The sequence below is a fragment of the Aythya fuligula genome, chromosome 2 (assembly GCF_009819795.1).
Source record: "Aythya fuligula isolate bAytFul2 chromosome 2, bAytFul2.pri, whole genome shotgun sequence".
Lineage (NCBI taxonomy): Eukaryota > Metazoa > Chordata > Aves > Anseriformes > Anatidae > Aythya > Aythya fuligula.
Window position 1 is genome coordinate 138,774,864 of NC_045560.1, and position 26,623 is coordinate 138,801,486.

The 26,623-nt window shown below is 42.1% G+C and overlaps 1 protein-coding gene across 8 annotated transcripts in view; it reads left to right on the forward strand.

Annotated features, from left to right (window-relative positions):
- Positions 1-4,328: 4,328 nt before the first annotated feature.
- RIMS2 (regulating synaptic membrane exocytosis 2) overlaps positions 4,329-26,623 on the forward strand; it is a 446,419-nt gene continuing 424,124 nt past the window's right edge. For 3 of the 8 annotated variants that reach the window (XM_032181323.1, XM_032181321.1, XM_032181322.1), the window contains exon 1: positions 4,331-4,975. In XM_032181323.1, coding sequence (XP_032037214.1) covers positions 4,806-4,975 — 170 coding nt within the window. In that variant the 5' untranslated portion in view covers positions 4,331-4,805. Of the gene's footprint in view, positions 4,976-26,623 lie in introns of all 8 variants that reach the window. The other 5 variants (XM_032181320.1, XM_032181324.1, XM_032181325.1 and 2 more) reach the window with 5 other exon arrangements.

Genomic DNA, 26,623 nt, shown 5'->3' on the forward strand with positions numbered 1-26,623 from the left:
CCAGTTACTTGGGAGCACTGATGGTACTGTTCAAGAACTGAACAGGTTCAGATTGCCTGCATTCTTGTCATTATGCAGGAATTTTTAGCTTTTTTCAAAAAAATCCTCTTTTTGAGCTTCATCTTACTAATTGAACAGCAATCAAAATTGAAATGTCAAATTCAGGCAGAAATATTGAGCAAGTTTAAGATCCTATAAAGACATTCATCTACACCTGTAACTCAGCATATGGTATCTCACAGAGCTCAATATTTCAAACTAAGCATTTAATCAGAATTGCAGGCATGAGACATGATAAAGCTCTTAGAATTTATCATATTTAAGATTTTATGAATTGTATGTATTTGCTCTGGACAAAACACCCCAAGCCCTAGAAATCCTATCCATCAAGTATCCCATTCAGAAAACAATCTAACCTATCTCACACAGTTTTCAGCCGCCTGTGCTTGCTGAACACCTACGTGCCAGTGCCTCTCCCCCCTGGCAGCCACGTGCATTCTCAAATACAGCCTGGACACCAGCTTCTTGGTACACTGAGAGGAGGCAAAAAATGTCTTGTCACCCCAGCTGATTTAGGAATAAATAAATAAAAAAGGTTGGAACTCCCCTGTAAGCCCAGGAGTCACCATGATGGACATGGTGAGACTGCAGCCCTCTAATGCGAAATATCTGTCATTCTTCAAATTGCTTGTGGGGAAGTATCCAACTGAGAGAACAAATTGTCCGGAGCAGTAAAAATTACATATAGCAAAATCCTCCTGGAAGAAACCAAATGAAAAATGTAGGCAACATTATACAGTATTAGCTTCCTCAATTTAGACAGAGGAAAGCTGGGAAAGGTCCAAGACAACACCAATAAAACAGTCAATGATGGTTTGACAGCACTTTGTATAGAACCCGGGAACTGCAAATTGTTGCAGCGTAAAGTTTTTTTCCTTCCTCAGCAGGAATTAGAGGAGTGCCTTGTAAAAGAACGAAGAGTCCTGTAGGATGCACTTCTTGCTGGGTTTGATTTGATCTATTGGGAGTCTGAGTGCTGGAGGTTTTCAACCACGAACGTTTTTCACTGATCTATAACAGAATGCTTTGAAGTCCCTTTCATGTCAGCTACATAAAGATGTTTTCCAAATTAATCTTTCAACTTGGGATAGAAATAATGGAAAGAGTTAGTTCCACTGGAATGCTCCCTTACACAAAACATTAAAAAGCAGATGTTAGCTTTACCTTTTCAGGAAAGAATTACACTTAGCACACTTGAACAATGAATCTACTAACTCATTTACTCTTGTAGCTGCTCTAAGGAAGGAAATGGGATTAAGTATAATGAGACCCTTAGTGAAAGACATTCTGTGGTCTTTAACCTGATAAAATCAGGTTAAAATACCACTGTTTCCTTGGGAACCCCTTGTCTGACAGAACTGGAAAAGAACAGAAAAAAAAAAAAAAAAGTATTAAAAAGCTTGCATTATTAACCCTGCTGGTATCAGTACGTGTAGATAACTCATAGAAGCCACCAGAAGAAAGTACCTTTGATATATGAAAGGAGGGCATTTTCAGTTGTAGATTATACAATAGAAGAACAATTCCAACAAAAGAATGTAAAACAGGAATGTGAGTCTGGCTTTTCTGAGTATAGCAGTGTATTCAGAATGGGAGCTGAAATGAAGAAGAAGGGCAGGTACCTGGAGATGTGACCCATGAAAGCGAAGGCCAGGGTCTGTAGACATTTTACTGTTGAGGGGATTACGAATGAATGTTCCTTAAAAATAAATTTCAGAAACGATCACACTACATATTAATAATTTGTCTTGCTGGTTGATTGTACATTATTATTGACACAATTACTCTGGAGTAGGTAGAGAAGTTTGCTCTGAGCGTATTTTCATCAATATGTCGTCTGGGTAATGTAAATAGCAGGAGCAGCTTGGGACAATTCCGTGCAAGTTGACGGGAACATGAACAAATAATGTTTCTTTTTAATTGCAGGAAAATGTGAGGAATGATAGGTGGAGCTGATGAGAAAAAAAAAAAAAAGGGAAGGTAGCAGCACAGAAAGGTCAAGCAGAGCCATTTCTTCAGTGAGTCACAGGATGCTCTAAATCTGCTCTATCCTTTCAAAGCAAATAACTAGATATTATATGGGGATTACAGTTCCTGTCCCTGGATTTGTTTATAGTTACATGTTTAGTGATATAGGATTTAGTGGGAACAGGGCAAATACCAAAGAGAAAAGAAAGCTCTTGAAATTCTGTGGTCATGTTGAGAGGAAGTACTTGTAATTTGTGGATGGAAAATCAGAGGCATGTTGAAATGATTTCAGAAGCAGGAACTGTAAATCCAGGAACTTCAGAGGTAACTACCCATTGGAAAGAAATTCAGGTGGATGAAGCCATGCACAAAGAACAGTAGCACTGTCTTGCAACAACACCTAAGACCACAACGCACTTGGTGTTTATGGCTGGGACACCGCATAAACTATTTGTGAAACAGCTGTGTAACCTGGCAGGGCAGAGAGGCTGCTTTGAAGCCATCCTCGTACTTCTTTTTAATTATTCTTAGAAGTGATTGAGTGATTTCTCTCTTTCCTCACTTCTTCAGGATAAAATGTAGTTTCCTGAAGCGATCGGTCCAGTTAATTCAACGTTTACAGATTGATAAGGACTGTACTATCTTTGGTAATCTGATGACACATGCTTCTACATTTCCTCCTCTTTTTGACTTAGATGCCAGATTTATCTAGTGCCTAGAAGAAACGAGGAACTGGGTGAGAGCCAGCTGGCTGGAATCCAGTCGGAAAGGTGAAGGTGATGTTGACTGGAAGAGCAGAATGCTTTGAGGACTTGATGAAAATCAGACACTTTATTTTGTAAGGGTATCTTTTTAAATATAGCATACTCGGTTTCTGTGCAAGGGTTTGTGTAGATTATTTATATTATAAATAGATAGTGTATATATTATAAATAGATAATGTATATTATCTATTACAAATAACGAGAGACTACACCAAGAAATGGAACGGGCTCCTTTTAGTGAAAGATACCAATGAATTTCTTGGACAAAATTAAAATTTGATGAATATGTGTGCATGATAAGAGGGATGGATTACTTCTGACATTTGCTTTACTAGAGACAACCTGTCACATTCTTTCGGTGATCTGTTCCTCCAGAACTTGTTTTCCCAAAGGAACAACGTCTTTAGTACAACATTGGAGGTAGAATTGTTTAGTTACTGGAAGTGTATCCTGGAATTCATTCGTTGTAGAAATACACGTAATGAGGACCATGATACTTTCAGTATTTTTTTTTCCAGGTCTTTGCACCTGGGTTGTAAGTTGACGGCCCATTAGAAACAGCATCAGAAACGTAAAATTTATGTTGGAGATTTCAAACTGTCCAAACTAAAGCTTATAAAACCACTTTATTACTGCTACATATACATATACAGTTGTATGTATCGCAGTTAATGTAAAATTTGGAGTTATGAGACAATGGCAGGTAGATCTCTACTGCTTGTGAATAGATGGACAAGCCAGAGATGCGGATTCTTCAGTGTTCCTGGACAGGTTATGTCCCATGTATTGGGGCTGGTCGGCATTTTTGGCAATGCATTTCGAGAAATCCCTTTTCCAGAAATCCCTCCTCGTCACCAAACTGCTGGCTTAGGCGGGGGTTTCAGACAGCGGAGGCACTTCAGGAGGTCGATCCTGCTTTCCAGGGCTGGCGGAGGGCTCCCTTATCCCCCCAGCACCCCACCCCTGCTCTCCTCCCTCGGGCAGACGCCGGGGCAAACCCCGCGGCTCCCGCAGGCCTCAGAGGGGACGGGGCTGAGGCAGGGCCAGGCCGTGGAGGCCCGGCCCGGCCCCACCTGTGGCGGGCGGCTCCTGGCGGCCATGCCCGGCCCTCCTTCCCCCTCCCCGGCTTCTGTCCACCACACCGTGCCCCGAAGCCCGCTCAGCCCCGGGGCTCCACCCGCCCTCTCCTCCCCTCATCTCGGTCCTCGCGGCTCGCGTTGGCTCCTCCTTTGTGATTTTATTTATTTATTTATTTATTTAAATCGCGTCCTCTTTTTTTTTTTTTTTTTTTTTTTTTAATTTTTTAAAAATTCCACCTCCTCCTCCACCCGTACAAATTAATTAAATAAATAAATAGCGATCGGCCGCTCCCTCCCTCCCTCTCTCCCTCCCTCCCTCCTTCCCTCCTTCCCCGGCCCCTCGCCGCCGCCCAGCAGCCGCTAGGGGCGGCAGCCGGGCCGGGCGCTGCTCAGGTGGCGGTGGCGGCAGAGGCGGAGGCGGTGGCAGCGGCGGGGGCGATGCGGGGCCCCCTCCCGTGACTCCGGCTCCTCCGCCATGCCATGGGTTAGGCGGCCTCCATCCCGGCGGCGGCGGCAGCGGCACGAAGAAGCGGCGGCGGGGCTCGGCCGGGGCGAGGAGGAATTATGAGCCGCGGCTTCCCCCGCTGCGCTCCCCGGGGCGCCGGGGCTCCGCGCTCACCCCGAGCCCCCCCGGCAGCGGCAGCGGCGGCGGCGGCCTCCGAGCCCCGTCTCCCGGCTCGGTGCTCGGGATAAGCCCCGCTCGCAGCGCTCCGGGCTCAGCCTTGCCCCTCTCTCTCCTTCCTCCTCCTCCTCCTCCTCCTCCTCCTCCCTCCGTCCCCTCCCGCCCCGGGGAGCCGGCGGCGGGTGGGTGCGAGGTCGGGGCTCCCGGGCACCCCGCCCCTCGCCGTCGCTGTGCTGCCGGGCTATTGATTTGTATGTGCGGCTCCCGGCGCCGGAGCCCGGGCAGCGCCTCCCGTAGCTTCCCCCCCTAAAGATGTCGGCTCCCGCCGGGCCCCGGGGCGGCCCTGCGCCTCCTCAGCCGCTGCCGGCGCCTCAGCCCGAGATGCCCGACCTCAGCCACCTCACGGAGGAGGAGCGGAAAATCATCCTGGCCGTCATGGACCGCCAGAAGAAGGAAGAGGAGAAGGAGCAATCCGTGCTCAAGTAAGGGCGGGCGCACCCCCCCCTCCACCTTCTCCTTCCCTTCCTTCTCCCTTCCTCGCCCCGGCCCCGGGGGGTGGCGGCGGCGGCCGGGGGGCGCCGGGTGGGGACGGGGCCGGGCGGCGGCGGCTCCGCTCCCCCCCTCCGGCCCCGGCGGGGGCACGGCGCCCAACATGGCCGCACAGGTGCCGTCCTGGAGGGAGGGAAGGAAGGGGGGAGCCGGGGGGAGGTGGGTCGAGGCGGCGGGCTCGGCGCCGCCGGAGGGGGGCGGATCGGCGGCGGCGAGCCCCGTGCCGGGGCCCCGGCGAGCTGCGGGCGGTCAGCGGCGGCCCTGCCCGCTGCCCGCTGCCCGGGGCCTGCGCTCCGGCCGCCTCCCCGGGTGGGTTTGCAGCGCCGCCATCTTCCTCCGGCAGCGCGCCCGCCCCGCCGCGCCTCACAGGAGGGGGACGAGGGGCACCGGCACCGGCACCCGGCGGCCTTCAGCACCCGGAGCTGTCCGCACGGCCCCGCCCGGGAGCTCCCAGCGCCTGGGAGCCGCCCCGGAGCGGCGCTGCCTCAGCCGGCACCGCCGGCACCGCTCCCCTCCCCTCAGCGCCTCCCCCCTCAGCTCCCCCAAAAATCGGTCCCGGGAAGCCGCCCCCCGAGCCCGGCGGCGCTGCCGCTGCTGTCACCGTGATAAAAACTTCCCGTTGCCGCCCGCCCGGCCGTGAGGTGCGCTCCTGAAGCACCCGGGGCGGTTCGCTGAGGTGTGTGGAGAGCGGTGGTGCGGTGCGAGCACGGGGAGTGAGGTGCCCCGCACGGCTCCCAGCCCGTGCTCCTCGCTTGGCTTGCTGCTGGGACGCTTTTGTTTTAAAGCAGCCCAGGTTCTGTCACGTTTCTAAACGGTGTGATGCAAAAATAAACAGGCGTTTGTCTAAAATCTCTCCTCTCGTAAACAATCCTTACCAAAAGGGAAAGGAAAGTTACTCGAGTTGCACTTTAGGCACATAATGCCAGCACTACAGCTTCTAAGAAAGCTCCTGGCAGCTTCTGCGATCTCCATGCCTCCAGGATCACTTTGGATGGTCAAGCTTAGAAATGAAAACCGAAGCCTTCTCATTTCGTGACCAGTGAAAGTTGGCTTCAGTGAAACAGAGCGGTTTTCAGTTGTGGTCTTCAGAAGCTCGGGACAAAAGGGAGGTCTTCATCACCGTCTGAAGACAAACTAAAAACTTCTCGTGAGGTTTAGGCTCTGGTGGTGCCTCACTGAAGTTTTCTCTTGAGTTCTGGGTGAGCTATGAGGGGAATGGGATGGCAATGAGTTTATACACAAAGGCTAGCCTGACACAGGCTCTCTAATGAAAATGCTGGTGTCAGTGGAGTTTGGAGAGATGGCCCACGATATTTTATAGGATACCGAGATCTGGTGTCAGATGAATACCTCACCGGTTTAATTTTTCTTAAAGCAAAGCGGTTCCTTGAACCGTCAGATACATCTGCATTCTGAAAATACCAACAGCTTTGTTAAGCACAACCCCTCACCAGTCACACAAGACCGTGGTCCGCATTTTTAGGTAGGTATTACTGAGCTTAATTCTCTTGACAGACGTTTTCCTTCTGTCAAGAGAAGAGAAAGAAGAAGAAAGGAAAAAAATCAACAACCCTGCATTTATATGAATGAACTGCTGTTATTGCATATAGATAAATATAGAGCTAAATCCTGCAGTCTTTGTTCAAGTGTAATTCTCCTCGAAGGCAAGCTCCCTTTGAAGTGGAAGGTATTTTTGACTGACTAAGCAATAAAATTGTGTCATTTCATTCCACGGAGGAATATGGGAGGATAAAAAAAGATGCTGGAAACAAGAGTTGACACTTGGAGATATTAACACAAGAACTGTTCAAATATTGTAGAGAGGGACAAGCATGGATTTCCTCTAAATTTTAGATAATTTATGGTGATTGAGTGTCAGTATGAATGGCTAGTCCCTGGGCTCTGCTTCCTTTCTGCGTTCTATTTCTATTTTGTGCTCTTCAAATTCTTATGCTGTGCCCATCACTGTGGTATTTGAGCATCTTCCAAAAGTGCACTAAGTAGCGTGACTCACATCTGTAATGTGGACCGTTTTTTTTTTTTTTTTTTTTCTTTCACTCCCTGGGGTAAATATGTGTGGATTTAAAATAGATACATAACTTCTTTTCCTTCTGCTTGTTTTACTCTTTTTTGGGGAAAGGAAATGCAGATGGTATTGAGTTGTAATCTGTAGCAACTAATAGTGATCAGGTCAGCATGAATTCCTGCCAGGATTTGCTGGAACATGATGGCGTGTAAAACTGAAGCTTTCCAGATTTGCTCTTTCCTTTGGCCTGGTTTGCTCTGTGAAATATGCCTAGCTGCAGTTATGCTCCGTGTTCCTGTGGTGGAGCTTCCGCTCCTAAAGGAGGACAGGCAGCAAACTGCTGCTTTGACTGTCTCTCCTTTGGATTTTTTGGGACCCTGGGAGTGCATCTTGAATGTCCTGTGCTAGGAAGGTGCCTTTTTTGGCAAGGTTACCGTACATATGTTTTGTGTAGTGCAATATATGCCTAATGCATGGCACTCAGAGAAAGTGAGTTCACTCAGAAGAAAGCACACTGGGTGTAAGTCCTTCTGTTTCAGGAATATTTACATATTTTCAACTTCTGGCATTGTGGGTGTTTTAATTTCTTGGATCCCACACAATGTTTGATGATGACTTTTCCTGTATGTTACACACATCCTTCCTCTCACAATTTCTATTTTTTTTTTGTGTATAAACTTTCTAAGGGGTTTTAGATAGTACTGTTTCCTATATATGGATTGATTTATGGGATCCATCATGTGCTTTTTTACTTTACATTTGTGCTTTTGTATCAAGAAACTGACTTGAGAGGTTGCACACAGGAAAAGAAACATTTGTAGAAGATGCAAGGATGCTGACATTATTTGTAAAGACAAAGTTTCAGCCTGTGTGGTGTGCATAAACACTTACCTGTTTGTAGTACTGTGAGTTTCCAGCTTCTTCTAAGCTATTTGAGCTATTCTGAAAGCAAGATGAAATGCTATCCTAGTGAAGTCTGGCTCACGGCTCTGAAAACACAGGCACTTCAGCTTCCCAGGGGTATGGACAGTTTGGCCCAGTAGAAGGCAAGCTTACCCAAGAGAAATTCCTTTATGAAATCATCCAGCCTTTCATATATTCGCAAGGTATCACTCAAGTTTACCCTAGAAGATCTCACTCTGTGTGCATGTGAGTGAAATCGAGTGGCATCGCCGTCACTTTTATGCAGGGAGAGAGGACGGATGGGCACACAGTGGGCTAGATGGAGAAGGGTGGCTCTCTATAAGCCACCCCAGCAGGCCCACGGTTAGCTCTAGGAAGGTACAGGTGGCTGTGAACTTGTATGTGCTCTGTTGCTCCGTGTCTGCAGTTGTACAGCCATGGTAAGAAATGACTGAAATAAAACCCATGATGAGGACACTGCAAAGAAGCTGGGCTCTGTAGGCTCTGTATGGCGCTGTGGGTGAGTGGGGTGTGGGGCGGGACACCGGGCCTGGGACAGAGGAGGCAACAGACTGATGGCTGAAAGTCACAGTAAATACCTCCCATGGCTATCATAGTGCTTTATGAATAATTATCCTGCTTTATGAGTAATCAGCTCTGATTTACACCGCTTTAAAAGGATTGTGTGTTTAGGATTTGGATTTGGGGCTGGAGGGATGACAGGTGTAGGTGATGAATACATGTGTGTGTGTGTGTATAGATATATATATATATATATATATTTTTTTTTTCCCACAATAGAGATGCGTATATGGGAAATTTCAAAGTTTATAGGGTAATGCAAGAAGATTCACTTCTGGCTATATAGTAAGCTAGGACTCCAGGCAACATGAGCTGCGTAAGTTATGCTCTCATACCTTTGCACGGAGTTTTGTCTAAATTTAGGGTGCTGATCAGAGTAGGCCATTGTTACACCACTTACTATTTTGCTTTTATTTCTACTTTTTTATAAAAAAAGTATGATCAGGGTGACTTTAATAACTTTATGCAGTGTGAGGTAAGTGGTAACGGAAGTTGTAAGAACAGGTGTAGTTGAGGGAGGACACAAATCCCCTTGTCTCCTTCTGTTCCCCTTTGCCTTCCCTTTTCCCTTTCTTCTACCTCATTGTCTGCTCTCTCATAATGTTCTTCTCCCCTTTCTTTCGTTTTACAAATTTGTGCTGCCTCTTTGGCCTCAAAATTACCATTATTGGTTACTCTTCTCTCTTGCCACATGGTTAGACATGTCATACTGTAGGTAATACCCGTCAGGATGCTGTGACTTGTACCACTTGCTCTTCAAGAAGTCCCAGTGTTTACGATTGCTGTGTAAAGCTGCTAGCACACTTTGGGGCACTGTCTGCAAATAACAGCAGTGGTACTTCCTCTTAGTGACTAAGCAGAATGCATTTGGAGATTGTACAGACTGGCAGTAGCACTAATTACTGGGTTTGCTAATGTTAACGTTGAGTAAAATTTTGGAAGATTGCAGTAGTGCCAATGTTGTTCCAGCATTCAGAAAGTGCACGCAGGATGGCTTGGATGTAGAAAGGCCTAACATCATATGGGATCGAAGAATAGAAAAGCTGATACAGGGTTTGGTTAACAAGGAAATCAAAAAAGAGATATTTAACATCAGCTGATGTGTGCTTTCTGAAAAATATACCGTGTGAAATAAATACACTGTTACACTTGTTTGAAACCAAAAGACAATTCCCAATTTTGCATTTTAAAGGCACCATACTTTAAGTGCTGGGACTGTATCCTGGAAAGTGGTGACTGGGTGAAATGCAGTGGTCTCTGGACGTTAGGGCAATGAATGGTCCTTTCTGGATTTTGTCTGCCTGCATCTATGAGCTGGCTAACTTCTAAATAATGGGGAATGTTAAACAATTGATTTTTCCATTGAAACAACAGCTTAATTAGTATGTGTATTGTAAGCACCAAAATGCACCAAAGCGATAAGTTACTACAGAACCAAGGCTTATAACTTAATGTAAAATGTGTTTTTACCCTGCCACTGGAGTTTTAAAATACCTGAAGCACATTCAAAGCTCCATAATAAGGAGGAAAAAGTAATACAATGGTTTGAACTTCGAAATTTTATCCAATGCAATTACTCTGTGAAATTAAACATGTACATAAACGTTCAGTTTTTATCTGTGAGGTAGGCGTGACAGTCTTGGGAACTTGGGAAGTGAATGCCACCTCTCACCATGTGCTCCACTGCTCCCTTAGAGCTTTGCTGTCTACTCAGAGTCAGTCAGAAGGCTAAGTTAGAAAGTGTCTGTGCATACTGTGTATTCCGTGTTCCAAGCTCCTGTTTTCTAGGAAGGATCTTTTTGTGTTGCCAGCTTTTTTCCTGTTTCCCCAATGTTTCTGTGATGGCTTTTTTTTGACAAGAAAAGCAACTTGGGGAGACGAAACCAAAAAGAGCACAAAAAATGATTAGTTGTGATCTCTTCTATACTTGTTTGACTGCTACAGGCATTATGCCTTAACAACGAGCTTTGAGGTGGGGACATTTTTTTATAGGATGACTAGATCATATGGGCTGTCTTAATCACTTGTTCTACTATATCATGGTTAATAGCTACAGGTTATCGTGGATAAACTCATCTCTCTAAAAAGGGGAGTCTTCATAACTCAGTCTCAGGAAGAGCCTAATTAAAGACCGATTGCTTAAAAATGGCATTCAAAACCAGTTGTTTTTCAAGCAAATTAACTGCTATTATACATCTGAGTTCAAATCAAGCCACATTATTTTCTGTAGTTACTGAGTTTAGATTACGTCTCCTTGAAGTACTGCATGCTGTAACAGGAGGAAGTGTCAGCGCCTCAAATTATAGCTGGCTGTTGAGGCTCTATAATAATTTATTAAGAAGAAGAACAGTTTATATCTAATCTGGTAGTGCTTTTTTAAGCTAATTAAACCCCAACAACTGCCTTTTGTGATTTGTTGGACTTCTGGTGATACAGTAAAACTGCGGAACCAGTGCTCTGCTGAAAAGGTGCTTCTGCATGATGTTCTGTAGCGCCTGCTTCCTCACGTTGTTTCTCCAGGGTATCATCTTGAAGCTGCAAAGGGATTATCAGTCAGGATCAAGATTATAACAGCTAATGTAATACTCCCAGATCATATAGGGGGGTAGGAGTGCATTTAAGAAGTTAATATACGTGGCTTTGGGAAGTAAGAGTTCAAAGTCATTTATATAGTGCTTTGCTGTTCTTGTTGAAGCTGGAAGATGATTCTTTTATAGTCTTAAATTCAGCTGCCATCACGCTTTTCCACCTGAACATATCTATAGAGTGATTTTAGTTGCACTTAACTGACATCAAATTCATGCATTTTTATGGGGGAGGAGTTTACAGTGGTCCACTACCTATCTTTGGTGTTTTGAATCAAGGAATATCTTTGATTTAGGCTTGAAACTGTTCTTACAACCACACTGAGATATCCTGTTCATTCTAGCAGGATTTAGCAAGAGCTGAACGTGTGTTTCAATAATGTCCAGGTACTTCTGTTTAGAAAATTCACAAAGAAAATCTTTAATTAAAATATAAAGAAGTTATTTTCTTTTTACTGTCCTTGTGGGGTTAGTTCTTTCTTCTTAAATCTTATGTGAATTTGCTTAAATACTTCCTCTGTTCAACACTGATAGTTTTAAGGTGAATGGTTTCTTAAAGCAAATACTGTATTATATTTGTACATAGACTCACAGGTCATATAGCATTACCAGGTATTTGATATAGCGTGAAAATTGGATTCTGTGTATTTGAGGGGGACAGTCTTTAATAGGTGTATTATCTGAGCACATAAGGGATATCAAGTGTTTTGACCTTTAAATAGAATTGCCAGTTACAATCAGTCATAATTTTTGGACAATGTTTTGCAGATATATTCTATATAACTTCTCAAAAACATGTGCTCTAGTGTGTTAGTAATAAAACCTTTTCCCTGTGCAGTTACTCAAACTCTTGGTGTGAATACATTTTTCTCTTTACCAAAAGGTGGGTGAGAATTAATGCTTTTAAAGCTGTTTAAAGCTCAGAAAACAAAGAACAATAGAAATTGGGTCTGTCTGAGGCCTCAAGGGGCCTTCCAATTCATCCTTTGCCTCCAGGTATGACCAGCTATAACACAGTGATTCCTGACACTTATTTGTCTAATATATTGGTTCCTAGCTGTGAGGGCACAGCTATGCAGTACACAGGCGTCGTGGCTGAGGCACGAGCACTTAACAGGAGATACACAGAGTTCAAACCTGTCGGCTCTGCAATAGTTGTGCTGTGTACACAGGAGAAGGTGAGGAGAGGGCCAAACATCTTGGCATAAAGCTCCCTGGCCCAGTTATGTATGAACCCTGCACGTTTTTTTTGCAGATGACAGTTTGGTGTGTATATATACGTATACATCTGATGTGAGGTATGCAAACAAAGAATCTTAACTACTTTCCTAACTGGAGGTGGAGATTCCTTGGTGTCCCTAGGTAATTTGTTTCAGGTACTCAATGTAATTATCCTTTCCATTACATTTTTTTTTTTCTCCTAAAGGTAAGCCTAAATCTCTTTCCTGCTATTTGCTGCTTACTCCGTCCCCGGTGGAAACACAGAGCATTCCGTTACTCTCCGCAGCAACCTTTCATATACTGCACAAATGTGATTATGTCTCCTTGTGTAGATAATCATCATCCCCTTTCTGTAGGCTCAACAGGCCATATTTTCTAGACTTTAGGCTGTTCTTGTTGTTCTCGGTATTCCTTCTAATTGAGCTTTTTGAAATAAAGTGTCCAAAATGAGACACAGTATTCCAAACAAAAATGTATGGGGAGGGTGCAAAGATCACACCATGTGTCCTACATAGAATACCTTCCTTGACAGCCACTGTCATGCATGTTTGGGGTTTTGGTGGTGGCATGGCAAATTGACTCTTGGTTGGCTTGTGATCTTCTATACCTTCAGCATGCTTTTGTGCAGAACTGCTGTGGAGTGATTTCATTCCTCGTATTGCATTTGAACTTCGTTACCCCAGTGTTTGTCTTCATCCCTGTTGAGTTACGCTCTGTCTGTATCAGATACCTCTTATGAACGTTGAGTTGGAGTGCTTAAATAAAATGAGAAAACAGCCCTGGGAGCGACGACCAGGATTTGTCTCTATAGAGTATCCTTATCGCAGAGGTATTCAGACTTTCTCCTGGTTGTCTGTACTTGCACATTCCTGACTGCACAATTGCTCAACTTCATAGGCAGAAGGCAGAATAATCTCACTCCAGTTTTGCCCAAAGCTTGTTGGTTAGGGAAGAGAGAGCTGTGCTCAGATCTTCTCAAGCTGGGAAGGGTCTAGGATACAGGTCTTGTACCTCCTTGGGAAGACTTGTAACTTTCATGCTATCGTAAAGGAAACAGTTGCTTCCTCTGCTACATTTATTCAGTTTGTGGAAGCTGTTGGCGACTTAAAAGCAAATTTGACAAAGTTGTTGAGGTCCCAGAGATACTTAGTTACTAAGGGTCTAATGAAAATACGTAGGTGGTTAGTGGAAAGATTGTTCACACTCCTGACCAAGGAAAAGCCTGCTCACGCTCCTAGATGCCAAGGAGTCTTTACAGCAGAGAACCAAGCATAGACATCAAAATAAATTAATCACGAGATGTGTCCTCACAAAATCAGTCTTTTTTTGGGTTCCACACTCGTAGAATTGCTTGGTTAAGGAAGGCGATTGCCTCAGTTTTGGTGTCTTTTTCATTCCACGTTTACAACTTCTGTAGCTTGAGAATCTCTGGGATCATTCAGATCAGATATGAGTATATATAGTATAATACTTCTACGTATGAAATAACTGAAAATACTGAAATTCTCAAATTTGATTTAGAGCCAAGAAAAGAGGTGCCTTTAGGACGTGATCCATCTCATTGTAAAGTAGATGTTTCATGTAGTCTGGATGAATTGCAGAGCCCATTTCCAGCCATGGACTTAAAAAGGAGGTAGAATACGGCAGAGTTCTGCCACGTAGGCATCGTAGGTGAGTTGAATCTTACCCTTGGAGTTCTGACTTTGAGAATAATTCTTCACTATTTGATCTAATGAAAATGCCGTAGCCACTTTCTGTGCTGGCATTGACTTTTGTAGTTTTCTAGACTTCTTTAGAAGCCTGTCTGCTGATCTGCATCTTCTGCTAATATTTTAATGAATTATTAATTAGGGCATGTTTATTTATCCATATCTTTAATATTTGAGACTCGCTGCCGGGAAACTGAGTATGCTTCCTTTCTAAGTTATTCTTAGGATTTTGTATAATTTTTAGTATATTTAAAGTTCCAAGAGCCTTCAAAGAATGAGGTTTAAAAGAAGCCCTTGGACCACAAGATATTTCCAGTATGTGGGATTAAATTTATCTATCAAGAAAGCACATTGCAGAGAAAATCTGCCTGTGCCATTCACCAGTTAGAGTGATTAGTGGATATATCAAGCCAGAAAACAGAAAGTCATGACTGCAGGTAGTTAGTTTGTTAGGTGAGAAGTTAAAAACACGTGATGCTTCAGCTACTTGGAAATACAGATTTGTCTTTAAACTCGATAAAGATTTATTTCCATAACTCACATGCCATCTCTCTTCTTCTGTTATGTTCTGGTGTAATGCAAGCTAGTATATTTCAACCTATACTTTGAATATTTTGCATGCTTTTTCTGCCAGTAAGTCATTAGTTTAACAACATTTACGTAGCTACCATGTATTTTGAAGTTGGTAGGGCACTTTTGATAGCAAGCTAAATAAAAAATACAACTGAATTGCTATTGAAAGAAGTTATCGATATGAGCTCTGAAACTTTCATGCTTTAAAAGCCTGGATAAACAGGTATGTGCCAAAGATGTTGTGTGGAATAGAAATCAAATATATTTTTGCTGAATCAGGCCTTAAGACACTTTGGGAACATGGGTTTTGATTCAGCGTGCTTCCATTAATTTGGTTAGTCACTGCGATTATGATTCATTTCATTCTGTGTAACCAACTGCTGCACAGTAAGTGACAGCTGAACCATGTATTATCTAACAGCTAGAAAAATAGCATCACTGTCACGTTTAGAAGGCTGAGGATTATATTTTTACTGAGCACGTGTTTTGTACTGAAGTTGAAAGGCTTCAGGAAAATCTTAATTTTTCTCAAATTACTTATAACATTACAGATATGAAATATAACAGTAAACAGCATGAAGTATTTCAAACAAACTTTATTTTGATTTATTACTATTATGAAAGTTTTTGTTCTGTTTTTGGATATTTTATTGGCTTTTAGGATTAGTTGTGAAATTATGGCTGCAGATGCTTTGCTGGTTTACATATAAGTGGCAGGTTTGCAGAACTAAATGTAACTGAATAGAAAATACTTCTCAAGTGCTGGTATTACTCCATGTTAACATCAGAACACATTTCAAGGGCAGAATTTTCATTATTCTGCTAAATTTTACCGAAAATACCACTGAGACTCAAAAATTAGCAGGTTGTAAAGTTAAGCAAAAAAAACAATGTATGATGGAAACAAAATTATATTTTCATCTAGTTTCCATGTTTCTTTCTAAAAATCATACATTCCATGTTTAAAAACAAGTATCAGAAAGTCCAAGTATATGTTTTCCTGTCCTGTTTATGGCTTATCTGGAAAAACACTGTACAGGGTGATGTGAAGACACCAAGCCAAGAAAAGGTGTTTTCAGGGTAGAGTACAGAAAAAGCACTACGTACTTGAAAATGTTGAATTCTTCTGTCTGGTTGATATCTGAACACAGAGGTGGACAGAGATGAATGAAATTTAATGTATTATAGCTGAACACTGGTACACATTTATGTATTTTGAATGTATTTAGGCATCATTGGAAGATAAATGTTTTTAGCTACTTTGTGGTTTATATATCAATATAGGATCATATCACAGAATATCTTTGGTTAGAAGGGACCTCAGAGATCACCCAGTCCCAGCCCCCTGCCATGGGCAGGGTCACCTCCCACCAGCCCAGGCTGCCCAAAGCCCCATCCAGCCTGGCCTTGAGCACCTCCAGGGATGGGGCATCCACAGCTTCTCTGGGCAGCCTGTGCCAGGGCCTCACCACCCTCACAGTGAAGAATTTCCTCCTAACCTCTAATCAAAACCTACCCTCTTTTAGTTTAAAACTATTCCCCCTCGTCCTGTCATTATCCAATTGAACAGAGAGTTGTTCTCCATCTTTTTTATAAGTTCCCTTCAAGTACTGAAATACTGCAGTGAGGTCCCTCTGGAGCCTTCTCTTCTCCAGGCTGAACAAGCCCAGCTCTCTCAGCCTGTCTTCATAGGAGAGGTGCTGCAGCCCTCTGAGCATCTTTGTGGCCCTCCTCTGGACCTGCTCTAACAGCCCCACATCCTTTTTGTGCTGGGGGCCCCAGACCTGGATGCAGCACTCCAGGTGGGGTCTCACAAGGGCAGAGTATAGGGGGACAGTCACCTCCCTTGATCTGCTCTTTTGATGCAGCCCAGGATGCAGTTGGCCTTCTGGGCTGCAAGGTGGATTTGCCGTGAGTTCTTGTGTAAAATTCAGCCTGAATTCTGTATTTGAAAAGTATTTAGAGCAGTTATACTCTTATATAAAACATGCTTTTATTTGGAGAATGGCAAAATAAACTTTTAATTCGATTTTCAACTGTTAGTGTGAATAGTCATGTTTGTTCAACACAAACAAGAGTGATTATTATTGTATAATTAGACCACGATCACAAAGATACTTATGCCCAAACTTAAATGCAACATCAGTAACTAATTTTTAACTCATTCGGACTAGTTATTTACATGTAAGAGATAGATTAATTAAAATGAATATAGGTTAAAAATTTGTCTTTGTTTCTACTACCTAATTTTGTCTAATAATACTTAACAAAGGAAAAACATTCACTGAAACTGCACTTTCACTCTAACTTATATTTAATGGTGAATAATTTTTTTCATTGTTTAGCCACTGTGCATGTAAAGACTAGAGCGTATCTTTCCCAATTTACATTTATTTTTAAAGAAAGGATTTCTTGAAAGTTCCTGGAAGTAAATCATTAGTTCACTGGCCTATTAACTAAATAAAGGCACTGTTGTATATGTTGTGTTGTTATTAATTTAAGTCATTGAATAATATGCTCTGACTTTTATTCTTAGGTAAATAAGAAAGAGTAGTTTGGACTCGGTAGCCTTTTTTGTCATTCTCTGTAACCATAAGTTCTTCTCTGACAGGGGCTTAGGAGCGTTTTATTGTAGTAATCCATGAAAAATTTTTCTTTTAACAGGGCTGCCATGCCTAACACAAGCACGACTAAGCACTTCCTTACCAAAGATGACCTATTTTAAAACAGCTTTTGCCTCCCATTGGTGCTGCTGGGCATTTTGTAAAGCTGCCCACAAGAAAGATGGTGGCTTGTGTTGGAAGAGGGAAAGTACCATTAAACAACTTCTGTCTTGGATACAAATAACTTGTGATTGGTGTTTATAACATTACTGAAGGGTATTATCGTGGTGTGGAGTGAGGTTTACACAAGAGCTTTTCTATGCATTTCCATTGCTTAATATATTTGGTCATCATCAGTATCTTTTTCTAGGGATGGTTGGAGCATCTGCATAATAGCTTTTGTGTTTACAGTACTAATGTGTATTTTAGCCTTAGTTTCAGTTTTTCTGGGGAAAATTTCTCTGGATTTGATACAAAGGGAGAAAAGGATTGTTACTGAACTCTTGCCTATCAACCTGTGTATCTTTGTCTTTTAATTAATAGTTAGCTTTCTATTGGCATAATCAATGAAAACTCATGTAGGAATGTATATGGAAGTAGGGAATTCACTAGATTTGTAATTAAAAATTGCATAATTTCCTTTTTGGTGTGGAGTAACTATTTTGTAAGTGTATTTAGAAAGGCTAGTTTGAGCCTCATGACACCACCCTTCCCTGCTTCCCTGATGAATAACTGGAGTTGGAAGGCCATCGCTGATGGCCTCCTCCAGGCCACATCCACCTGCTCCACCGGGGGCCCCTCCACCCATGGGGGGGCTGCAGCGTGGAGATCTGCTCCATGTGGGACCCATGGGCTGCAGGGGGACAGCCTGCTCCACCAGGGGCCTCTCCACAGGCCGCAGGGGAACTGCTGCTGCCTGCCTGGAGCACCTCCTGCCCTCCTGCTGCACTGACCTTGGGGTCTGCAGGGATGGTTCTCACTCCTCTCCCAGCTGCTGTTGCTTTTTTTTCCCCTCCTTTCTTCAATCTGCTCTCCCAGAGGCCCAACCGGTGCTGCTCATTGCTTGGCTCTGTCCAGCCATGGGTCCCTTTTGGAGCAGCTGGAGCTGGCTCTGCTCTGACATGGGGCAGCCGCTGAGCTCTGCTCACAGAGGCCACCCCAGCAGCCCCCCGCTACCAAACCCCTCCCACATAAACCAACTAGAGCTCCTGCAAAAGGTGGGTCTGAGCAGCTGCATTAAGCGGTTTATCCCCCAGGTAGTGCTCTGGTGTCGGTACCACACAGGCAGCTCCATCCCCATCCCAGCTGCTTCCTTGTGCCTCTGTGACACCACCGCAGCCCTGGTGCAAGTGTCTGGTGAACTGTCTAGTGAAACTGCTTCAGGGAATTTAAAAATATCCTCCTCCTCCCCATTTCGGCAGAGCTATTTTTATCGATGGAAAGGAACTGATCTGGTTTACTGTACAGTCCTGCAAGCAGCTGTGCTAGCACAGCTGAGGGACCGGGAGAGATTAGCTACAGTGCTTTTCATGTTTCTGGAAGCAGTGGGCTTGCTCCACTCTTATTTCCACAGTCTGCAATGACTGCTCGTGTTGCAGTCATTGAGAAAAACAGCAATCAACACTTAGGAAATCATTTCCGATTTGGAAGGTTTTTGAGGTTTGAGTAGATGCAGCCAGAATTAATGTTCAGAGCCCTTTCTTATGATGAAAACCAGGAAAATGCTCCTAAAATTTTACTATTGAATAACTGGAGTTGGAAGGCCATCGCTGATGTTAGTTGAGGTTAAAGGTTTTGTGTCTCAGTGTACGCAGGCTGTTTTCTCAGATACTTAAAACAGGTTTTCTGATGTAGCATAACATTTCAGCTCATAGGATATGGAAGAAAGAGATGGGAAACACCTTAGATGATGCTGGCCGAGTGGATAGGCTGTAGAAAGCTGTGTTGTTCCATTTTCCAATGCGATCTGGTTTATAAATAATGAAGGATGTGTAGCAAGGATCCTAGTTGTAATTGCAGCACACACACAAGCTCATGTATTTTCACAGGTGGCATAATGACCAAATGCTCTTTGTAGTGTGTGAAATAACGTGAAATAACGCTTTGCCCTGTTTCAGTTTTTGGGTGGAGATGAGAACTTCCGATTGTTCAAATTATGTGGTGATTTTGGCTCTAAATTTGTTCGCAATTTACTTGAAATGCAGGCTACATGGATATTTTAAAATAGAGGGCATATGAATAAGTTGTAATTTAATCTATTATTGAAACCATTTTAAATAATGGCTGAAAAATTATGACTGAATTTAAATTTGCTAGGGTCATTAACTCATGAGCTACTGAAAGTTTATAAGATAGCACAGAGAAACACGAAGTGTGGACTTAGTACCATCTATGCCAACACATAAGAAGGAGGTAGACCTTGCATCAAAGTGTTTAATTTTTTTACTTGTAGTAAAAGTAATAGACTTGCAAATTTATTTGTGCATCTGACATGTAGCCTGATTGAAATAATGGAATTCCTTCTAAAAAAACCACCAACAACCTTTAAGAAATAGAGGATTAAAAATACTACCATACTAGTAACATTTTTCTGAATGCCTGGTGTTCTTATTTTCAAGCAATGCTATAATTTAAAGGGACATTTTATTCTTTCAGGAGAGAAATAAATCTATTTGGACTAGGATTATTATGTAGGACTATTAAATATTCACATATTTTGTACTGTCTGGTTGCTAATATTAGCCCAGTATTCATTAGGAGCTACAATCTACTATTGGACAGAAAGTATTTTTTTCTCTTGGATTGCTATAGCAGTCATCTTTGATCTGCATTTTACTGAAAAATCAAACATCTATCCCCTTTCTTATGCCTTCCCTTTAGGCTACTGGTAAAAATTACTACAGAAACAATATTTTAACATGTTAACATGCGTTGTACCCCAAATGAGAGTGGTGATTCTCTTTTCAGAATCACAGTCCACTCTTCTGGAATGATGTGCTGCCCCAAAATGTGAATAAATTATGTATTTTTTAAAATGTCACATTCACTTAGAAACCAGCAATTTCATTAAAAATATCTTTCTTTTAAACATTTTTTTTTCTATAAATATTAGGCACAAATATCTGGAGGGCATAGTAAGCTTTTACTTTTTCACAGGTTAATATTCATACTGTCTCAGTGTCTGCTTCTACAAATGCCTAGTGTCCGACTGGATTAGAGTTCTAGTTTGTACCGCTGGCTTGAATTCCTGTGTTAGTGGGAAATGAAATATTAAAAGGTCTTTCCTCCTAATGCTGTATGTAAAGAAGATGCAGTCATGCTAGGTGTTTTTCTCTAAAGAAAATGAGGGTGGAACTATTATATCCTGGGTAGAGATCCATCTGAGATACCAATGGGATTATTTTGAGATAGGGAAAATATTATGGACAGCATGTTCATCTTAAACAAGACTGTTTCCACACAAGAAGTGATATATTTATTATAGTACTCCAAATATCAAATTATACAAATACTGTTTTAATATTTTTAATTTTACTTATATTTAGGTTACACAAGTTTTGGATTTTCCAATTCTTGTATTTTATGTCCAGGTTATATATAAAAGTTTCTGTGAGGTGACCATTTAAGTCTCTCAATTCTATAGATTTTAATACAGATTAATTTAAAATTAGACAGTTTCCCTAACTCATTTTTTTACAGATGAAGCTTGTCAGAAAATATTTGGATTATACCATACCACTGGCAAATGAAACACTTTGTGATGCTTTCCTGAATTTTTTTTTTGTTTTGTAATAAAATGGCTGAGCCCGATTTTGGATTAACTTGCATTTTTTTTATTCTGTTATAAGTCTACTGAAGTCATTAGATCGCTTCTGATTTAATCTTATTGTCAAAAAAAAAAAAAAAAAAAAAAGAATTAGGTCCATTATTCCTCATCATTTATGTCAAAATTTATAATGGCAATGTGGGAGTGAGAGACTGCAGACGGCCTCTGGCCTGTCCTGTAGAATTTAAGCACTGAATTTGTAGGTCCTGAAGTGGCATCGTTGCAGGTGGAAGAGTGGAGAGAAAAGTAACCTAAAGTGAGGCATTGTACTCATAACAGAGAAATCTTGAAACAAAAGCCCAAAAGTTTTCTTTCTCTCCGTTTATTTTATTTTTTAATCATATTTTGTTAACCTCACGCCTCTTCAGCTGCTCTGGTACCTGTAAATAATTTCGTGTGATGACAGTTTGTGGAATACACACAGTATAAAAGTTGGCATTTTAGTAAACATTGAACCTCGTGTACATTCCCCAAACACCAGAAAGCTTTTGGGTTAAAGTTCAAGGCTGTCGCATGTGTAGCAAGGATTGTGCGTGCAGTAATAAAAAGGGAGTGAAAGGAAATTGCAATTTGATATCTACACTTGTGACATCATCTTGTATGTAGACACATCTTTTAGTTTTTTATTTGTTTGCAATAGATAAAGGGAGGACAATAGGGCTTTCAGTGGTTCTCATTCTTTTTTTTTTTTAAGGCCAGTTAACTATATATAGTTACTATAGTTACTATGTAAAGCTATATATACTAAATAACAATATTTTTTAGGTCTCATTAGGAGAATTTTTCTGAGTAAAACGCTTTTACTGTCTGTCTTACACTATAAAACACTTTTACCTATTTTATCTATAGTAACTAACAGGTAAAAATAGTTGCTGTAGTGTCGTGCATGATCTTTTTCCCTCTATCTTTCTTGTAGCTCTTTTCAGTGGCAAATCCCTGTATGTCTGTTGCTGAAGGAATACGTCTTCATGGGAGCTGACAAAATTAACTCCTGTCTGCAGCTAAATTTATCCAGTTTAGTCAAGCAAGAATCAAAGTACAGGAATTTGAAAAGGGCGTCTTTAATTAACGTTATTTCTAACAGTTGGCGTTTGATAGCTGAAGCTTTTTTTTTGTGCTGTCAGCTGCAGGGTTTCAAACTGAAGTGCTGTTTTTAATTTGCTGGTGACAGACAGCCGTGCCAGTCAACATGCGAGAGCCTGGGTGCTATCGGTTTCTGTTCGTTTGCTTATTCACTTTCTTGCTTTGCTACAACCTACTTGCGCTCTCCCAATCTGTCAGGCTCACTTAAAGTAAGTTGTAGCCTAGCTTTCCACACTGGTTTTGTTTTTCCCATGTTTCCTTATTTTAGTAAGCTGTTTTATCCAGTTTTAGCTAGAGCAGATTGATCTAAATCCTTCAGAAGATGGATGGATTGACTGGAGGCACCTGGAGGATTAACTCCAAACCACAGCAGGATACAAAGCTCTTGCATTTTTTTGGGGGGGACAGGACTGAGTCCTGCTGCACTCCATCTCCAGCACCTGTGTGGGTGTTTCCTGGGCAGAGGTAGGGATGGCGTTGACCGTAACATTCTGTTCCCAAATTTTGGGATTCTCTGCTCTGCCACTAAAATGGACGCGATCAGTACCAAGAACAAGCTTAGATTATCCCTTCGCACTCCCAAAACACATTCGGAGCCTTTAACAAATGTTGCCTCTGAAGCTGCACGAACAGGTTTTGTTCCATCCTCTGACCTTCCAGCAAAAATAGATCCCCTCTCATTGTCCACAGGGCTCGTGGATAGCTCTTCTTTAGTTTAGATAGTTCATCTTTCTCTCTTTCTTTCTGCTCCTGTTATTTTCTGTCCTTGAGGAAGGATTTTATTATTGAGAAAAGTTTTCAATTAGAAGGCGGGCCATTCATTTTAAAGGGCATATGAATTTGAGCTCAGTCTAGTAATTGTTAATAATTACAGAGCTGCCGTTCCAGACTGAGGATGCTCTGTCAGTACTTTCTCAGAATATGTTTCCTGATCCCTGCAGTTTGTCTGGATCCAGGTGTGCAACTCAGCTTTAAGGTTTTACTCCATAGTAAGAAAAAATTCAAACCTGTGACACTTCTCTCCAATTCCCCTGTGTCCTGCCTTCCACAAAAAAGAAGCAACACTGTGTGCATCAGGTGAGAGCCGTGGCGTACTGTGAAGCACAGCTGATGTGGATGGTCTGGAGGTGAGGATATTTCAGTCCCAGTACACAGGAGACATGTTTAGGTTCATCCCAGGTCCTGTCCTGAATTCCATCACCTGCAGCGTGCGTTGCATTATGGATTAATCAGCAGTATCTATAGTAGCAAAATCTAGTTTGCCATGCAGTGACATTTTTAACCACAGGCGTGAGGAGGCATCTTCTCCCAGGTTATTCTTGTTTGACGGCGAGGTTGCTGCGTTTTATACAAGTTGTATTTTCTCATCCTTGTTAGGCAAAGTTGAAGCAGTCTGACCAGGAAATGATTAATGCATGAATCAGAGTGACAGTGTCCTCATTTGAAAAGAAAAAGTGCAGCCTCCTGGATACTTAAGTTTTGGAAACACTCTTTGCCGTCAGTACAGCTGTGCCTCCAGGAGAAATGAAGAATCCAGTATGACCCCATGACTGTGCACTTGATAATCATTTCACTCTTAATAATCTAATCCGTCCATTGTAATGAAGCAATTAGCTTGCTGTGCCCCTAGCTGTACTCCAGTAGTGAATAATGGCAATTTATTCTCATTTTAACAGTTTTACTGTTGAACGCTATGAGGTGGGGCTTATTTGACCTGACCTTTCAGGCCTCGTACACGGTAGAAAAAATATTTTTGTAAATCAGGCTATCTGTTGTGGGGATATTTATGATGGATGAATTTAGCTCCCTAACATAAATTTCTTTGGATCAGAAATAAAGGTAATATGACATCAGAGGGAAAAAAAAAGGGCAAGGAAAGGAGAAACCACAGCACTAAATCTGGCTGCTATTAGTTCCTCTGGTTTCAGTTGAAGTGATCAAAGAAGTGATCTGTGACAACGTATTATTCATTCCTGATCTCATCAGCTAGCCTCAAAATCTTCCCTGTATTTTTTCTATTTACTTTATGGTCTAGCACTCCATTTCGATGTAGGTTATCTTTCTAGGGCTCTCAGTTTAAAATGGACACAAAAGTTCCTTGCATATTTTTAAATGGGATAAGGAGAAGGTTGAATTTGATGTGCAGTATTTAAGGATAAGCTATGTTTACTGTGACTTTGCCAGAACTGGGTAGTGCTTGCTTCCTCTCTTCATTCACTGACTCTTTCAGAATTCCTTTTTTTCTGCAATGCTTTCTCCTTGTAAGGCTCTCTGTGATACAGGGAGGTTTTGTTCAGTGCAAATATTACTCTGCTCCTGCAGTGACTTTCTTTGCAGGAGTGGCACACAGAATCAAACACAGCACTCAGGAAGCATGAGGAGGAAAGCAGAAGGGAGAGTGTATGGATTTTGCTCAGTGTCACTGCTGAAAGGCTCATCCAGGTGGCGAGTGACACGAGAAAGCTCTTGAGGGTAGGAAGCATTTTTTTTAATGTGTGGAGTTTTAATTAAAAAAAAAAAAATTGAACTCTACCTCTACAATTCCCTACTGCCATATACTGTACAGAAGTACTACACCTGTACGTGTTCTCCTGGGAATCTTTTCACATCCTCTGTAAGTTCTGAGCATAGTCAAGGTTTCCTTGCACCTTCTCACCTCTTTGTTGGGATCTGCATGTTCAAAAAGGTAATGAAAAAGATCTTTTCGGTTTTTGGGAGGATTCTTTTTTTGGATGACTTTTCAAACCGTGACAACATGTTGCTAGAAGCCAGACAAGTTTTGATATCTGGATTCTGCTGGAAGAAACCAGGACTCCTGCCAGCTCCTCTCCTCAGCATCTTGGCAGGCTCGCCGGCAGGCTGGCGGGGAGCAGCATCCTTTGAGTTGCTCAGTCCCCAGTTCTTCAGCAACGGAGACAGCTGGGGCTTCCAGGACCCTTGGTTCTGGGCTTGTCAGGTGGCTTGTTGCAAAACCTGGAGCCCCGATCAAGCTGGGTATAAATCAGTAATTCCACTTCATAGGAAATTTCCAAATTCTTGGTGTTCATTCTTCTGTAAAACAGATTAGCTGCAAGGTTTGTACCTTGTATCATCGTTTCCTTATGCAGATTTTGAATGTTTTCCTGTCTCGGTGTCTCAAATGTAACTCCGTGCTCTCTTTCATCTTCCTCTCTTCAGTCAGTTACAGAAAATTGTTACAGAACAGTGTCTGTGCCTTAGAGTACACTCACAAATATGCATGAAAATATTGTCATTAATAATGTGTGACCTGACATATGTCTCAGGTAAGAACATTTTAGTGCAGCTGATCCGTACAGATTAACTCTGACTACCTGTCTTGTTATGGCAGACTGGGAGTCTCACAGCTAACTACTGAAACTATGCAATCCAACCAATTTTCTACCCAAGAGGTGTATGTGATGTTAAATTGTTTCCATCCTGCTGATTGAAGCCACTTGCTGAATCAGTGCTTCATCATGATCTTGATGTAACAGCATATGGGGCTAAACTTCTGCTATAAAATCTCCAGATTATCCATGCTCTACTGTTTAAATATTCTTTTCTGCGTATTCAAGGCAGCCAACAAACAAAATGTACTTCTAATTATTGTTATCACTTAACAAATAGCCTTCTGTTGTCTCATTTAGAACAAGAAACTTATTTAACTCCTCAGACAACCACATTAGTCCCATGTTTAGGGTATAATAGAGAACAAATTTAATTGCCTGCCTTGCCCTACTCTTCCCTATCTAATTTATACTGCGAGCACTGGGGGCAGCTAACAGGAATCTTTGTGGTTTTGGAAGTAGATGTCTACTCAGGATTATGGTAAGATTTGTAGTACCTATTTGCCTTCCTGCAAGTTTTGTTAAAATGCGTCAGTGATTGACATTCCGCAAAGGCACTACTCTTAAATGTGCCTCTGCTCCCAGTAATGCTGGACAAACCAGAAGAGAGCTCATTCTGAGAACATACAAACAATAAATATTTATAAATGAAACAGGCAAACAGGAAATGATACTTAGAATTAGGAGCTGTTTCTAACCTGTATTTCATTGAAGAATGCATCTTTGTTAATTAGTTACTTTAAATAAAATTAGAGTTAATTACTAAATCAGGTACACAGTGGATTTATTCATTTTTTTTTCTCCTAATTTATAACCAGATATTTTTTTTCTTAATTTCTTTGAATAATAAACAGCATGTCACAGTTACACCCCCTGCCCTGCCCTGCCCTGCCCTCCCTTCCCCTCTCCTCCCCTCCCCTCCGAATTTGAAAATTCTGAAATTAAGAGGTAGCTGCAGAAGGAGAGGCAAGAGAAATAAGGATCTGTCTGAACTATTCACAGACAAGCAGCTTAGAGAAAAGTGTTATTTCTCCTGTACTGTCTTTGGACTTCTCTCCAAATGAAGAAGTGTCCTAGTCAGAAAAGTATTCTGGAAGATGTTGATTTATTCTAGCTGAGGATG